Here is a 17,293-nt window from a genome sequence, read left to right as displayed (position 1 = left end):
AACATCGCCCATTGTTAGTGCTGAATGGTCAGATACAGGTAGAATTCTATTGTTTCTATCTGAATATTTTACGATTCAGCTCTACACGTGTGTATTGGAACCAACCATCTTTCTTGGAAAGATCATAATTGTAACATCTATGGCCACCTTTAGACATCTACAAATAAACAGCGCTATCCATGTCGTTTACCACTTCCTTTATCTCGCGAGGCTTTAAAAATTAAAAAAAACCTGAAAGGAAGCATTCCGTCATCGAAACGATAAATATCATGTAAAGTCTTTATTAAAATCTTTTTCCTTTAATAAACAAGCGGGTCTGTAAAAAGGTGCCAGGTCAGACATGACAGGGAGCACATTCAGGTTTACCCAAAATGCCCACAGTTGGGGCCCAGGCAGAGGTTAAAAGACAAGGAATAATTAAAAAGACTTTGTGCATAGTGTATGGCTCTATAGGATGCCAGTCTGCTTGGCACAAAGCTGCACAATTCTCCATAATTAAAGTTTATTTTGTCGTCCCGCACATGATCACAGAGTTGGATAACGGGTTGTGGCATCTGTGCAGCCATTTTATTCGGAAGAACAGTCGCCATTCTGCAGCTCTGTCTTGTGTGGCTTCACATATTTGCATTGGATCCACACCCGGTACATGGTCAGCTGCTTCCCCCGATTCACCTGCAGCCGTCGGTCCACTGAATTCTGCACCTTCTGTAGCCCAGCACCGACGAACAGGGAGTCAAGGTCATCTGCAAGAGAGAAGCAAAATCATGATTATGCCGTCTATATAGTGGGCTCCATGTCCTAAAAAGCAGCTTAAAGGAACACTTCAGTGTAAACATAAAAACTGGTAAATAGATAGGCTGTGCAAAATAACAAATGTTTCTAATATAGTTATTTAGCCAAAAATATAATGTATAAAGGCTGGAGTAAGTGAATGTGTAACATAATAACCAGAACACTACTTCCTGCTTTTCAGCTCTCTAACTCTGAGTTAGTCAGTGACTATAAGGGGGGCCACATGGGACATAACTGTTAAGTGAGTTTGTAATTGATCCTCAGCATTCAGCTCAGATTCAAAAGCAACAGTTATGTGCCCCCGCCCCCTCAAGTCACCCATTGGTTACTGCCTGGTAACCAATCAGTGGAAAGCAAGAGAGCTGAAAAGCAGGAAGTAGTGTTCTGGCTATTATGTTACACATCCTGTCACTCCAGCCTTTATACATTACATTTTTGGCTGACTAACTATATCAGAAACATTTTTTATTTTGCACAGCCCATTTACCCAGTTTTTATTTTTACACTGAACAATTCCTTAAAAGGGGTGGTTCGCCTTTAAGTTTACTTTTAGTAAGTTATAGAATTGCTAAATCCACACAACTTTTCAATTGACATAGTTTGTGAACTATTTCTCTTCTTCTTTTGACTCTTTCCAGCTTTCAAATGGGGGTCACTGACCCCCATCTAAAAAAAAAAAACAAAAGCTCTATAAGACTACAAATGTATTGTTATTGCTACTTTTTATTCCTCATCTTTCTATTCAGGTCTCTCCTATTAATAGTTCAGTCTCTTATTCATATTGGTGCATGGTTGCTAGGGGAATCTGGACCCTAGCAACCAGATTGCTAAAAATGCAAACTGGAGAGCTACTAAAAAACTAAAAACAAATAATAAAAAATGAAAACCAATTGCAAATTGTCACATCATACTAAAAGTTAATTTAAAGGTGAACACACAGTTATCTCATTAAGTTGCCTCTGGCAGTGGGGCTTCTATCTGGACAACCCTGGAGCAGTTATTTCTGCTTGACATGGGATAAGATGATTGGTGGGAAGGGATATCCAATTATAAACATTTCTTATATTGGAAATCAGATACGTTATGCCTTTTGTGATTGGGGAAGGTCAATGAAAGTGTGTAGACCAGACTCAACCTCACTATGCAAAAGCAAAGCTTTATTTATAATTGCAATAACATGTTTGCTTTGTCATTTATGTATTGTTTTGTGGTGCAAATAAAAACATTAAAAAATGTTGGCTAAATGCATAAATGTTCAGTATTTTTAATACGCCACGCCTCCTGGAATATCAATACATGTGACCTCTTAGAACAGTGGCAGATGAGAAACCCATTGTTTTTTGTGTCTTAAAGAGGCCATATACCCCTCTGTTGAACATGAGCTTAGTAATAAGGCCTGTGCTGAACATACTATTTGTCCATTATTAAAATCCTAAAAAATCTTGAGCTAAACTGGGAAAAAAGGAAAAATGAAGCTGCTCCATGTTTGGTCATTAAGCAATTAATTGTGGGATTTTCAGGTACCTCCCTGGCCTCTTTCTGCATCAGTGTCTACAATATTAGGGATGCGCCGAATCCAGGATTCGGTTCGGGATTCAGGCGAATCCTTGTGCTTGGCGAACCAAATACAAATTTGCATATGTAAATTAGGGACAGGTAGGGTACGTGACTTTTTGTTACAAAAGAAGAATTTTTTCCACTTTTTCCTTTCCTGCCACTAATTTGCATTAGGATTCGGTTCGGTATTTGCTGGAATCTTTCACCGCAGATTCGGCCGACTCCCTATACAATACAATAGTACATCCCTTTACAATATACAAAAAAATAAAAAGGAGTCTGTACCTGTTAGATGTAAAGAAGTGAGGTGTTTCCAATATTTATTCAAGGTGTATTTACATTTAGCTAAAAAGTTTCGGGACCAGTTCAGCTCTGCTAACAGAGTTCAGAAATGGTTGACCCACAACAATTGCACCTCGAATAAATATTCAGAACACCCCACTTCTTTGCATCTAACAGGTACAGTCTCTTTTTTCATTTCTGTATACCATGTTTGTCATTGCAAGGTAGAGGATTAGATTAGGAGCCTATGGCTAAGGGATACACTCCCGAAACGCGTTAGGTTTTCAATAGCAGTAACCCCAATAAACCTTATCCCAGAAGAGCTGTCTGCCTGTTGAGTTTCGCTTTACCTACAGATAATTAGATCACCTGTATACAACTCCCTTCCTTCACCCTTTGATGTGACTGTTTTGTTAGCAGGAGTTCATTATACAGGAGGGATTACCATGGACTGGAAATCTAAGGATCTACTTCATAAGGACATTAAATCTGGTCTCGTAAGAGTGCAACCAGGCTGGTTGGATTCTAAAATCTAAAATGATTTCGGTAGGCCCCCATGGTAGGATCACAGGAGTCGGCAAAATCATGCAACTAAGTTGCCTTTGTGCATTTACCCTTTAAACCCGTGACACTATTTGCCCTAATGTAACGTAAGGCACTGGATTTACCTTGTGTAAAGAAATAGACCCGGGTCCCATCTCCTCGAACATAAAAATTCTCAGCCAGGCAGCGCCCTGTGATTAGAGAACATAAAGTTACATTTATTGAAAAAAAAAAAAAAAGGATGTTTCTGTAGCGGGGTAAATAACAATTAAAGTGCACCTTTCTTGAAGCGTAACTGCGCCATGTCGTAACGCCCGTAATCCCGAAGAAGGAGGCACCCTCCTGGTTTCAGCAGAGAACCGAGGCGAGAGATGACGTTCTGCATCCTGTTGGAGGAAGGAAGTAAGGCGATTGCAAGCTCACGTTCAATCCTGAATAACTTTGTACCACCTGCACAGTCAGTTAAGTCTGGATATCAGTGTAAAGCCTGGTAATAGCAGCCTTAAACTGCAAATATCCCAGTGACAACAATATTATATCTGTGGTTTAAATCCTCTTTAAAATTAGTCAAACACTTTACAATTCAAACGATCCAAGAAACATTGTTTGTGCTAACACGTCAGTGTTATCAGTCTCCTTTGCAAAGAAATGCAGAACACGTAGTGACAAGTGATAAAATATTCATTTTTTTTCCCCTAGAAGAAATCTGCATGATAATAATCCTTTAAACGTCACATGTGTAGAGCCTGCCGGGTCAATTACATATTGTATGCATGCGATGCAGGTGTGCCATCCTTTCATATGCAAAGAGATCCCATATTTCTTATTTTATCAGTTTGCAGAATGGCTGCAGTTTGTCCGAACACTCTGTAATGAGAAGTCAATTAGGAGCTTCTGTTCCATCACCCCCAAATGTCCCGACTGGGGTCATGGAAGAAAACTCATTCTGAACAGCAAAGCAGGTTTATCTTAATATGAACATAATTACATTTTGCATTGCTCTTCCAGCAAGGGGTCTGCCATTGTTTTGGTGGACGATTTCATGCAATGTATTTTAGTAATATAATAATACTCGAATAAGCCACTAATGGCAGAAACCATATTTTAAAGGGGGTGTAAATTAAATAAAAAATATAACATTTTGCCTAATGAAAGAAAATGTAATTCTAAGCAATGTCCCAATATAGATGTATTACAAATGTTCATTGGCCCTCAAGTCATTTGTAAAGGACTGAACTGTTGAAATCTGCATTGGTCTATGTCTCTTTCTGCACTGCTGGTTCTCATCGAGGCTGTGGAGTCCTACATAAATCCTTCGACCCCTCAAAGCACTGCGTATCTTGACAGCGCTATATAAATAAATGATGATGATGATTTTAAGGTTCCTCCGACTCCTCTGGTTTTAAAGGAACAGTAACACTAAAAATGGAAAGTGTATCAAAGTAATTAAAATCAGGGATGCACCAAATCCACTATTTAGGATTCGGCCGAACCCCCGAATCCTTCGTGAAAGATTTGGCAGAATACCGAACCGAATTTGCATATACAAATTAGGGGTGGGAAGGGGAAAACATCTTTTACTTCCTTATGTTGTGACAGTCACTCAATTTCCCTCCCCTCCCCTAATTTGCATATGCAAATTCGGATTCAGTTCGGCCAGGCAGAAGGATTCGGCCGAATCCAAATCCTGGTGAAAAAGGCTGAATCCTGGCCGAATCCCGAATCAAATCCTGGATTCGGTGCATCCCTAATTAAAATATAATGTACTGTAGCTCTGCACTTGTAAAACTGGCATGTTTGCTTCAGAAAGACTACTATAGTTTATATAAACAAGCTGCTGTGTAGCCATGGGGGCAGCCATTCAAGTACAGGATACACAGTAGATAACAGATAAGTACTACTATAGTTTATATAAACAAGCTGCTGTGTAGCCATGGGGGCAGCCATTCAAGCACAGGATACACAGTAGATAACAGATAAGTACTACTATAGTTTATATAAACAAGCTGCTGTGTAGCCATGGAGGCAGACATTCAAGCACAGGATACACAGTAGATAACAGATCAGTACTACTATAGTTTATATAAACAAGCTGCTGTGTAGCCATGGGGGCAGCCATTCAAGTACAGGATACACAGTAGATAACAGATAAGTACTACTATAGTTTATATAAACAAGCTGCTGTGTAGCCATGGGGGCAGCCATTCAAGCACAGGATACACAGTAGATAACAGATAAGTACTACTATAGTTTATATAAACAAGCTGCCGTGTAGCCATGGGGGCAGCCATTCAAGCACAGGATACACAGTAGATAACAGATAAGTACTACTGTAGTTTATATAAACAAGCTGCTGTGTAGCCATGGGGGCAGTCATTCAAGCACAGGATACACAGTAGATAACAGATAAGTACTAATATAGTTTATATAAACTAGCTGCTGTGTAGCCATGGGGGCAGCCATTCAAGCACAGGATACACAGTAGATAACAGATAAGTACTACTATAGTTTATATAAACAAGCTGCCGTGTAGCCATGGGGGCAGCCATTCAAGCACAGGATACACAGTAGATAACAGATAAGTACTACTGTAGTTTATATAAACAAGCTGCTGTGTAGCCATGGGGGCAGTCATTCAAGCACAGGATACACAGTAGATAACAGATAAGTACTAATATAGTTTATATAAACAAGCTGCCATGTAGCCATGGGGGCAGCCATTCAAGCACAGGATACACAGTAGATAACAGATAAGTACTACTGTAGTTTATATAAACAAGCTGCTGTGTAGCCATGGAGGCAGACATTCAAGCACAGGATACACAGTAGATAACAGATCAGTACTACTATAGTTTATATAAACAAGCTGCTGTGTAGCCATGGGGGCAGCCATTCAAGTACAGGATACACAGTAGATAACAGATAAGTACTACTATAGTTTATATAAACAAGCTGCTGTGTAGCCATGGGGGCAGCCATTCAAGCACAGGATACACAGTAGATAACAGATAAGTACTACTATAGTTTATATAAACAAGCTGCCGTGTAGCCATGGGGGCAGCCATTCAAGCACAGGATACACAGTAGATAACAGATAAGTACTACTATAGTTTATATAAACAAGCTGCCGTGTAGCCATGGGGACAGCCATTCAAGCACAGGATACACAGTAGATAACAGATAAGTACTACTGTAGTTTATATAAACAAGCTGCTGTGTAGCCATGGGGGCAGTCATTCAAGCACAGGATACACAGTAGATAACAGATAAGTACTAATATAGTTTATATAAACTAGCTGCTGTGTAGCCATGGGGGCAGCCATTCAAGCACAGGATACACAGTAGATAACAGATAAGTACTACTATAGTTTATATAAACAAGCTGCCGTGTAGCCATGGGGGCAGCCATTCAAGCACAGGATACACAGTAGATAACAGATAAGTACTACTGTAGTTTATATAAACAAGCTGCTGTGTAGCCATGGGGGCAGCCATTCAATCACAGGATACACAGTAGATAACAGATAAGTACTACTATAGTTTATATAAACTAGCTGCTGTGTAGCCATGGGGGCAGCCATTCAAGATGGAAAAAGGAGAAAAGGCACAGGATACACAGCAGACAACAGATAAGCATGTCCATTACAATGGTGTTTAATCTGTTATTTGTTATGTAACCTGTACTAACACACAGTTTTTTACCAGTGCATGCTAACAGTACATTATATGTTAATTACTTTAAAAAGATTTCACTTTTTATGTTACTGTTCCTTTAATGTACTAATGTATTTTCCATAACACAACATACAAGGCATTTTATCACTGCCAAAGCTCAAATATAAGCCATATCCTGGTAATTCTAAACCAATACCTGGCGTATAGTTAATTTTGGATTGTATTTAACAGCTATTCGACAGCTAAAGTATTGTTCTTAGAAATAGAAAGACATATCCTCCTTCATAGAAGCTCTTAAATCTGATTTGATTATTTTCACTGCCTGTATTTAAAGTTATTAAAAGTCGGGAGTTGGGCAACTTAACTCAGACTCCAGATCAGAGTCCTGCAGCGGGTCGGGTACCTTCAAAAAAAGCAGGGAACCCTGCGGAATGAGGTGAGGATTTTCAGGTGCAGTTATAGATGTGGGTCGGGTTGCAGGTCTCATCTAAATTTCTTATCTTATATTTTAGTCTGAGGGGGATATTTTGCTTGATTCCAACCCACTTTTGATGAGGTCTCTTCCAGTTTGCAGCAACATCACTTCCTGCGGGGTGACGGTCGGGTTGCGGATAAGGCAGTTTCAGGTCCGGGTCAGGTAGCGGATCAAAGTGGATAAATATGCGGGTTGTGGTTTGGTTCGCGGGCTGTGGGTTTGAGAAATTGGTTCCGCTCAGGACTCTACTCCAGATACCCAAAATTGCTTCTGACTCAGACTCCACAGCTCTGGTTATAATACAGTACAGCAGACTTTACCCATGTACACAAGCAGGATCCCATGTACACAAGCAGGATCCCATGTACACAAGCAGGCTGCCTACAGACCACCCAAAAGAACAGGGGAGCTGGCTGAACCAATGTGTTCATATTATTTGTGCCGAAGGGGGCCGATGTGACTGGTTGGGAGAAACTGTACATATTATACCATTAGATTCAATTCCAGGAGCTATTGTCCCAGAATGAACACCAGCAATCACTTACTTAGCAGGGTTGATGGCAGAGAGGACAAATATCAGGACAATGACATCCAAGCTGTGCTCAGGCACGGGGAAGGAACACTGCTCATCCGAGACGTCATGGACAAAGGCAAAGCAGCGGGAAGGGTTGTAAAGTTCGTTACTCTGTGAAGACGATGGATAGGAGTATGTTTAGCTTTCAAAATGGCTGACCCATTGCTAGTTCTCACCAGCATTCTAGTAGAAACACTACGGGCAAAGGCACACGTAAAGAATCTGGTTATTCTGGCTCCTTTCTTTGCTAGAAACAAGGACAGTAAACTGCCCTAAATGTAACTGCTTGAACACTCACTTTACATGAAAGAAGAATATGTGAAACCTTAATAATATATTAAGTGGGTTTGCTTGTGTTTCAGGGCATTATGATCCCCTCAATTGTTGGTTTTCCATGACATATCTATTGAGTACGTGTGAAAATTCCTTTGGACAAGAAGTGAGCAGACCTTTGGGTTTATGGCTAGCTTTAAAGGGGTTGTTCAACTTCCAACACTTTTTTCAGTTCAGTTGGTTTCAGACAGTTTATCAGCAATAAAGACGTTTTCCAATTACTTTATATTTTCTATGTGTGACTATTTTTCGAATATTAAAGTGTAAAATGTATTTTTTCGCCTTCTAAAGCAGCTTGGGGGGGTTGCCGACCCTGTAAATTATTCTAAATTGATACATTTAGTTGATACATTTCTTATCTTTCTCCCTGCTGAGCAGAATCCCTGAGCTACATTTAAAGACAGCTGTTAGAATTGATACAATAGTTGCTGATACTCCAGAGATGCTGCCGAGAAATGGATCAACTAAATGTTGCAAAAATTTTAACAGTGTAAAGTCTGCTAGCTGACTCAAACACCAGAACACCATTCAACTTTAAAAGGCATGTAAAGGCAAAAAAATAAGATCCCATTTTTACTTTCTTTAATGAAAAAACTTTAATTAAAAAATGTGTACTGTTTTTATAAGAAACCTGACTGTATGCAGTGAGATTCTCCCTTCATTTACTGCTGTGGATAGGAATTGTCAGACGGTCCCTAACTGCTCTGCAGGGAAACAATCATACTTATGTACAGCAGGGGGAGCCCCCACCTTACTTCCCAGCCATGCAGAACTCAAGCAGCTTTGTTTGTTTCCCTGTAGAGCAGTCGGCGACTGTAGAGATTTGTATTGGATTTTATTTTTGCCTTTACATCCCCTTTACTGTTTCCAACTCCAGCTGCAGGGACAAAGATCATGGAGCCAGATTTAAACAGATAAACTGGGATTCTATTTGGAGGATTATTTTGCTGCAGCCACTGGTTCTGCAGAGTTGGAGAAAGTTTGTATTAAACAATACAAAAACTATAAAATCCACATTAGATTACATGACAACACAGGACCCAGTGCAGTCTGTATATTCTAATTATTAATCAGTCTTGCTGTATCGGCTTCTGGCAGATATTATTTGACTTGTGCTGTTTTGATCATTTATGACGATCCCTAAGCAGCCCAGACCACACTGAGCATGTGCACAGTCTTGGTCTTGCAAAGATGTATAACAAAGTTACAAGATGGTGACCCCCTGTGGCCAACTTTGAAAGCATAAATCATTTGTTTGATTAGGCTTGTGGTGCAGTAAGTTCATGTTTATGTTTAGTATACAAAATACAGCATTTCTAGCCTTATTCTATTTTACACTTTACTTCCCCTTTAAACTTAGATTTTGAAAAAAATTGTTAAAAATGGAAAGTAATTGGAAAAAAAGTGTTTAATTCTGGGGAACAATCTGAAAACAATTGAACTGAAAAAAGTGGAAGGTGAACAACCCCATTAAGAACTGAATGAAACCTGAAGGGCAACGTCAGTACTGCAGTAAACCATCTCGTGTCACTAGCAGTGATAAGAACAGCACCTGCCTTTCACTGAACACGGAACTGCTTTCTGCCTGAAACACAGTAGTTGTGTTTTTTTCTGGATATCTCAAGTATGCTTTTTTTTGTTCAAACCGGGTTTTAGGATTTAATATTCCAAAAGGGATGGATTCAGTGCATTAGACGAGGATTTCTCCCTATCAGTATCCATATGCTGGTGCGTGCAGTCACAATCTAGAAACGTCCCACCTTGAATGATCATTATCAGAATGCATTAGTGTATGCGATGACATCACAGTATTGACATGTAGTTCTGTTGTACCTTCACTAGTTCCACCGCTGTACTAGAGAAATCACAGCAATACACAAAGAGGCCCGGGTCTCTGCAACAGAAAAACAAGAGGGTGGGTCAGTGGTGCCAGCTTATCTGACCCAGAAATAAATATATATATATATATATATATATATATCTTTCAATGTTAATCAAGGCCCCAATGAGGGCTGAAACGTTGGATACACGAGTGATGTTTCAATAAAATTGTTTTGATTATATATATATATATATATATATATATATATATATATATATATATATATATATATATATATATATATATATACATATACATATACATATACATATATATATATATATAGATATATATATATATACACACTCGGGATGCATATGCAAATTAGGGGCAGAGAGGGAAATCGCGTGACTTTTTTTGTCACAAAACAAGGAAGAAAAAAATGTTTTCCCCTTCCCACCCCTAATTTGCATATGCAAATTAGGATTCGGTTCGGTATTCGGCTGAATCTTTCACAAAGGATTCGGGGGTTTGGCCAAATTAAAAATAGTTGATTCGGTGTATCCCTAGTGCTTACAGACATAAAGGGAGACCTCCTATGCTCGAATCGAATGCATTCTAATCAAATCCACTCTACATTCAATACACATATGATTATTTGCAGATGCCCCAGTAGCTCCCCATCTTCTTTTCTGCTGATTCACTGCACATGCTCTGTGCTGCTGTCACTGACTGAGCTTAGGGACCCACTCAAAATATACAGTACACATAGAATAGAAATGTCACAATATAAGGCTGATTAGTAATTAATACACATAATTACTACATGGCAGCACAGAAACCAGTGCAATTAGCATCAGAATTGAATAATCAGCAAACCTGTAGCATCAGCTTATATTACAGCCAGGGAAGCTCATTTTCTGCTGGATAATTAGTGACGAGCCCTAAGCTTAGCTTCTCAACAGCCAATCAGAGCCCACTGAGCATGTGAGTGTCACAGACACTTTCCAAGATGGTGACCCCCTGTGACAAGTTTGAAGTCCTGGATCATTGCTGCTATTGCCAAGCAATTGACTTTATTGAATTTAGGCTTCTGCAATAAGGTCATTATATAAAATAATGTATTATTAGCCATATTAATATTTAGGGTTTAGTTCTCCTTTAAATACTATAATCCTGGTTTATAGTCTCTGCATTTCTGGCTGTGACTCTTGAAACAATGTAGCAGCGGACTAAAGTTAAATGGAGAACTGATGTCTGCTATACGCTTTCAAAGCTCAAAACCAGCGAACAGAAAGGGATAATCAATTTTTATGACTTTCGTCATGAGAATACATATACATAATAAAATATGAATTGTATCTACACAATCTGGCTGGGCCAGAAGACAAGTTGTAAAATTAAAGATATTTTGACAACACTTACGTATTATTCTGCAATATGGGGAAAACCGTGTTCCCCACGCCACATCCCACCTGAGCAAAAGCAAAGGAACAGAATGTGATTAATCATCTGTCAAAGGCAATGGAAAATCTGCAGTGTCAGCAACTCATGAAAGTGAATCACTGGGGGTGAACTGATGGGCTGAGGGCTGGTACATTAGAGAAAGAACATGGGCAGGCAGAATGAATATAAACTGGAAAGGTGGAAAGGTTTATCTATGGCCTTGTAAGGAACCACTGCACAATAGAAGGAAAGAAATGTGCTGTTTCTTTAGACAGAGGACTCAGAGCAGCATTACTTTGAGGGTTTACTGGTGTATTTATATAGACCTTTCTGATAAAGCTTACTTAAAGGAGAAGGAAAGGCTAAAACTATGTAAGCATTATCAGAAAGGTCTATATAAATACACCAGTAAACCTGAAATGTAACCAAAGAAAAAGGTGCCTTTATTCAAACGCAGAAAAGATCTTTCACAACTATTGGTTGAGGTCTGACTAATGTCAGAACAGCAAACGAAATTTTTAAAAGAAAGAAAAAGAAACCCCACCAATATTTATGATTCTAAAGTTATCAGAAAAAGGTGATGCACCCTACTTGTTCGCTGACAATTCCTAAAAAATTATAATGATATTTAAAGTGCCAGTGCCGCTATAATTCATCCGTAAATAGAAAAATTCATTATTTGAGTAAAGTGCAGTGCAATAAATTAGAATATTAGACCCTAAAGGATAAATTGAATTGATTTAAAAAAAAAAAATTTGTTAAAAATGACCAAACATGATAGTGGGTTAAAAAATGTAGTCACAATCGAAAGAATTAGATAATAGAAATTGGAAAGAGTAGATGGTGGAGTTGTCCCGTAATCTAGCTACCTGATTTTTTTCTAGAGCCTGGGACACCACAAAGATAAGGCAGGACAGGGTAACCGGGGCTGTGGCCTTGGTATTTAACTTGCCCTAGATGTTTACAAGAGGCTAGGTAACCCCTAAAAAGCCACAAACTGTCGGCCCCTTAGAATGGAAAGAAGATTGTAAGAGGTTGTATAGGATAGAAGCGGATTTGACCCAGAGATTTATCTTGCCCCCACTACCGTTAAAAGAACCCAGCCCGACTATTAATTTTAGATCGATTTTACAAAAGGATTAAATTTGAGCACAAGAGGATTCCTAAGAACGCCGACGTACGTTTCGTTGAATAGCTTTGTCAAGGCGAAAAAAAACCAAAAAAAAACAAAGCTATTCAGCGAAACGTACGTCGGCGTTCTTAGGAATCCTCTTGTGCTCAAATTTAATCCTTTTGTAAAATCGATCTAAAATTAATAGTCGGGCTGGGTTCTTTTAACGGTAGTGGGGGCAAGATAAATCTCTGGGTCAAATCCGCTTCTATCCTATACAACCTCTTACAATCTTCTTTCCATTCTAAGGGGCCGACAGTTTGTGGCTTTTTAGGGGTTACCTAGCCTCTTGTAAACATCTAGGGCAAGTTAAATGCCAAGGCCACAGCCCCGGTTACCCTGTCCTGCCTTATCTTTGTGGTGTCCCAGGCTCTAGAAAAAAATCAGGTAGCTAGATTACGGGACAACTCCACCATCTACTCTTTCCAATTTCTATTATCTAATTCTTTGGATTGTGACTACATTTTTTAACCCACTATCACGTTTGGTCATTTTTAACAATTTTTTTTTTTTTTTTAAATCAATTCAATTTATCCTTTAGGGTCTAATATTCTAATTTATTGCACTGCACTTTACTCAAATAATGAATTTTTCTATTTACGGATGAATTATAGCGGCACTGGCACTTTAAATATCATTATAATTTTTTAGGAATTGTCAGCGAACAAGTAGGGTGCATCACCTTTTTCTGATAACTTTAGAATCATAAATATTGGTGGGGTTTCTTTTTCTTTCTTTTAAAAATGACACCAGTAAACCCTCAAAGTAATGCTGCTCTGAGTCCTCTGTCTAAAGAAACACCACATTTCTTTCCTTCTATTGTGTACTCATGGGCTTCTGTATCAGACTAACTGTTTTCAGCTTAAACCTCCAGGGCTTGGGCTTGAGCATGCTCAGTTTACTCCCCCCCCCACTCCCTTCCCTGCTGTAATCTGAGCCCAGAGCTATGAGTGATCCAGGAGAGACTCAGGCAGGAAGTGAAGTCACACCACACTAATATGGCAGCTGCTATCCTAAACAAACAGAGAGCTTCTAGAGCTTTTTACTCAAGTATGGTAAAGCATTCTGCAGAATAAATATAGTGTTATAGCTTGTACTATTGTGAATAAACTGCTTTGGTAGCTTTCCTTCTCCTATAATAACCAACTCTGGGCAATAGCTCAGTTACCTCCATGATGCGGTATGTAGCTGAGGCCCCTGGGAAAGTATCCTCCACATCCCCCGGCTCGGTTTCTTCCTGAAAACCATTCATCTGCACGGCATGTCCTTCCTGGCTTTCCGTACTGGAGCGGGAGGATAATTCAGGGAATTCTGTAAAAAGCCAGTGCCTGTCCTTGAAGAAGCGGTTTTCATGGATAGTGTAGAAATCATCCCAGAAGCTGCTGGCTTTATTCTCGTACTCCTCTGAGAAACACAATCGATTTATAATATTACTTCCTATCTCTGAGAAACGTGGAGATCAATAACAGTGATAGACAGTGATGCCCAGTCAAGCCAAAGCCCAATCATAAGGATAAGTCTCCATTTCACAGAAATACTATAAGGAGACAATTTATAAATCTTTCTTACCTTGTTTTTCCGGTGGCACCGGCTGGACACTGTTCTCTTGCACTTTCTTGTGAGCTGCAGATTCCTGTTCTTCTGACCACTGCACATTATCCCTGCGAGGGAAAGAGAAATGGTGATAATGTTGGGTTCTTTTACTGGCCTTCATCTGTAACATTTCATTTATACCTGCTAATCATTAAAGGGATACTGTCATGGGGAAAAAAAATTCAAAATGAATCAGTTAATAGTGCTGCTCCAGCAGAATTCTGCACTGAAATCCATTTCGTAAAAGAGCAAACAGATTTTTTTATATTCAATTTTGAAATCTGACATGGGGCTAGACATAGTCAATTTCCCAGCTGCCCCAAGTCATGTGACTTGTGCTCGGATAAACTTCCCCTCCAGCAGCCAAACAAAAGAACAATGGGAAGGTAACCAGATAGCAGCTCCCTAACACAAGATAACAGCTGCCTGGCAGATCTAAGAACAACACTCAATAGTAAAATCCAGGTCCCACTGAGACACATTCAGTTACATTGAGAAGGAAAAACAGCAGCCTGCTAGAAAGCATTTCTCTCCTAAAGTGCAGGCACAAGTCACATGACCAGGGGCAGCTGGGAAATTGACAAAATGTCTAGCCCCATGTCAGAGTTTAAGAAATGGATTTCAGTGCAGAATCCTGCTGGAGCAGCACTATTAACGGATTCATTTTCCCATGACAATATCCCTTTAAAGGGGAACTATCACAAAAATTTTAATTTAATATAAGCTTTATCATACTGAAATAAAAAAAACTTTCTAAACACAATCAATTAAAAATTCTGTACTGTTTCTGAAATGATCACGCTAATGTTCACCATCCCTCTCTCAGCATCTGTTTCTCTTCATTCTGTCTTCGTGCAGCAGTTGGGTGTCAGATATTCATTGACAGTTAGATCCAATTTATCTTATAGGAGCAGCTTCCTTTCCTAGCAGATGTATTAGAGCTCACTCAAATAACTAGGGTTGCACCGAATCCACTATTTTGGATTTGGCCGCATCCATCTTGGAAGATTCGGCCGAATACTGAACCGAATCCTAATTTGCATATGCAAATTATGGACGGGAAAGGAAAAAGTGGAAAAAAATGGTTTGCTTCCTTGTTTTGTAACAAAAAGTCCCGTGAAATCCTTCCCTCCCCACAATCTACATATGCAAATTAGTATTCGGTTCAGCCAGGCACAAGGATTTGGCCGAATCTGAATCCTGCTGAAAAAGGCAGAATCCTGGAATCGGTGCATCCCTACAAATAACGGATTCCAGTACAAACTAAAATCTAAAAGACGCCGAGAGAGGGATAGTGAAGATAAACCTGATTAGTTCAGAAACGATGCAGAATATTTAATTGATTGTATTTAAAAAGATTGTTATTTCAGTATGATGAAGCGAATAACTTTTAGCCGATGTAAAATGGCCAATTCTAAGCAGCTTTTTTTATTTAGCTTTTTATTCAGCAGCTTTCCAGTTTGCAATTTCAGCTGTCTGGTTGCTAGGGACCAAATTCCCCTAGCAACCATGCATTGATTTGAATAAGAGACTGGAATATGAATAGGAGAGGCCTGAACCGAAAGAGGAGTAATAAAATTTAGCAATAACACTACATTTGTAGCCTTACAGAGCATTTGTTTCTTTAGCTGGGGTCAGTGACCCCCATTTGAAAACTGGAAGGTGTCAGAAGAAGGGGATTCTAAAATTATAAATAAGAAAACAATCAAGACCAAGTGAAAATTTGTTTAGAATTGACTATACTATAACATGACTTTTAATAATAGTTTTATTCCATGTCAGTGTAAATCCCAATGGCAATGTCTCCAGGCAGCAATTCTCTCCCAATGGCCTCACAGCTGTAGGAACAAAGCAGAAGCTGCAGTACAACAAGAATTAGAGACAGAGAGGCTCCTCCCGCACATCCCTGACCTTCTCACCAAGCATTGTGCTGAAAAACCCGACTGGGATCATCCAGGTGCCTGTTGCCAAATTGTGGTCTCTTCCCCTCCATCCCGGAACCGGAAGACTGAGTCACCGGAGAGCTCGAAAACGCACGGGGTAATGACCAACCAGAGAGGAGCACAGGGCGGGGGCAGACGCAAGTCAGCCAATCAGCAACCGATCTCTGCCCAAACAGGAAGCGGTTCAATGTAGGGCTCCCACGTGTGACAAGGAGAGACATTGCGATTCTGGGTGACAGATGATGTTCCTCGCAGTCTTTCTATGCGCAAATGGCAGCGCTACGGTTGCGCCTGATCGAAGCGGACACCTGTAATTAAAATGGAAAGCCAATGCGCCATCTCTAGCAGCAGCTTATTGCAGAGCGGGATGCGAGAAGGAACAATGCATTGAGCTGGGCACAGAGGGAGGAGCAGAGACGTGAGGGCGGAGCATAGAGGGAGGAGGAGAGATATGAAGGCGGAGCAACTGCTTATGTTGAAATATGCACAACAGGGGAAGATTCTTATAAGGATCCCAAATAATAATTAAAGCAGATAACCCCAGAAAAGGGCTGTATTTTCCAATTACTCCCTGCTAGCTGGGGGGTACATATGTACTTTGGGTGGCAAAGCTCAGTAAAAGGGCACATAAAGGCCAAAAAAATTAAATCCAATTTTTACTTTCTTTAATGAAAAAGAAACCTATCTCCAATATACTTTAATTAAAAAATGTGTACTGTTTTTATAAGAAACCCGACTGCATGCAGTGAGATTCTCCCTTCATTTACTGCTGTGGATAGGAATTGTCAGACGGTCCCTAACTACTCTGCAGGGAAACAATCATACTTATAAACAGCAGGGGGAGCCCCCGCCTTACTTTCTAGTCATGCAGAACTCAAGCAGCTTTGTTTGTTTCCCTGTAGAGCAGTCAGCGACTGTGTAGAGATTTGTATTGGATTTTATTTTTGCCTTTACATCCCCTTTACTGTTTCAAACTCCAGCTGCAGGGACAAAGATCATGGAGCCAGATTTAAACAGATAAACTGGGATTCTATTTGGAGGATTATTTTGCTGCAGCCACTGGTTCTGAGTTGGAGAAAGTTTGTAT

At 39.7% G+C, this 17,293-nt stretch overlaps 1 protein-coding gene across 1 annotated transcript; it reads right to left on the bottom strand.

Annotated features, from left to right (window-relative positions):
- Positions 1 to 265: 265 nt before the first annotated feature.
- Positions 266 to 16,599, bottom strand: mettl2b.L (methyltransferase like 2B L homeolog). The gene is made up of 9 exons (XM_041576363.1): positions 16,183 to 16,599; positions 14,240 to 14,331; positions 13,839 to 14,074; positions 11,479 to 11,528; positions 10,065 to 10,125; positions 7,870 to 8,009; positions 3,454 to 3,560; positions 3,300 to 3,365; positions 266 to 743 (listed from the first exon to the last, which is right to left on the bottom strand). The coding sequence occupies exons 1-9, from the start codon at positions 16,425 to 16,427 to the stop codon at positions 568 to 570; spliced, it is 1,173 nt and encodes a 390-aa protein (XP_041432297.1). The 5' UTR covers positions 16,428 to 16,599; the 3' UTR covers positions 266 to 567.
- Positions 16,600 to 17,293: the final 694 nt, after the last annotated feature.

Source organism: Xenopus laevis, chromosome 9_10L (genome assembly GCF_017654675.1).
Source record: "Xenopus laevis strain J_2021 chromosome 9_10L, Xenopus_laevis_v10.1, whole genome shotgun sequence".
Classification (NCBI taxonomy): domain Eukaryota; kingdom Metazoa; phylum Chordata; class Amphibia; order Anura; family Pipidae; genus Xenopus; species Xenopus laevis.
The sequence above is the reverse complement of the archived record's forward strand: the minus strand, read 5'-3'. Positions and strand labels throughout refer to the sequence as shown.

What these genes read in the sequence shown, in the direction of transcription:
- mettl2b.L (XM_041576363.1), bottom strand. Translation starts at nt 16,427, where the DNA reads ATGTCTCTCCTTGTCACACGTGGGAGCCCTACATTGAACCGCTTCCTG. An exon ending in CTACATACCGCATCATGGAG is followed by an intron (nt 11,529 to 13,838) that starts GTAACTGAGCTA and finishes GCTTTTGCTCAG; the next exon opens with GTGGGATGTGGCGTGGGGAA. An exon ending in GCAGTTACGCTTCAAGAAAG is followed by an intron (nt 3,366 to 3,453) that starts GTGCACTTTAAT and finishes CTCTAATCACAG; the next exon opens with GGCGCTGCCTGGCTGAGAAT.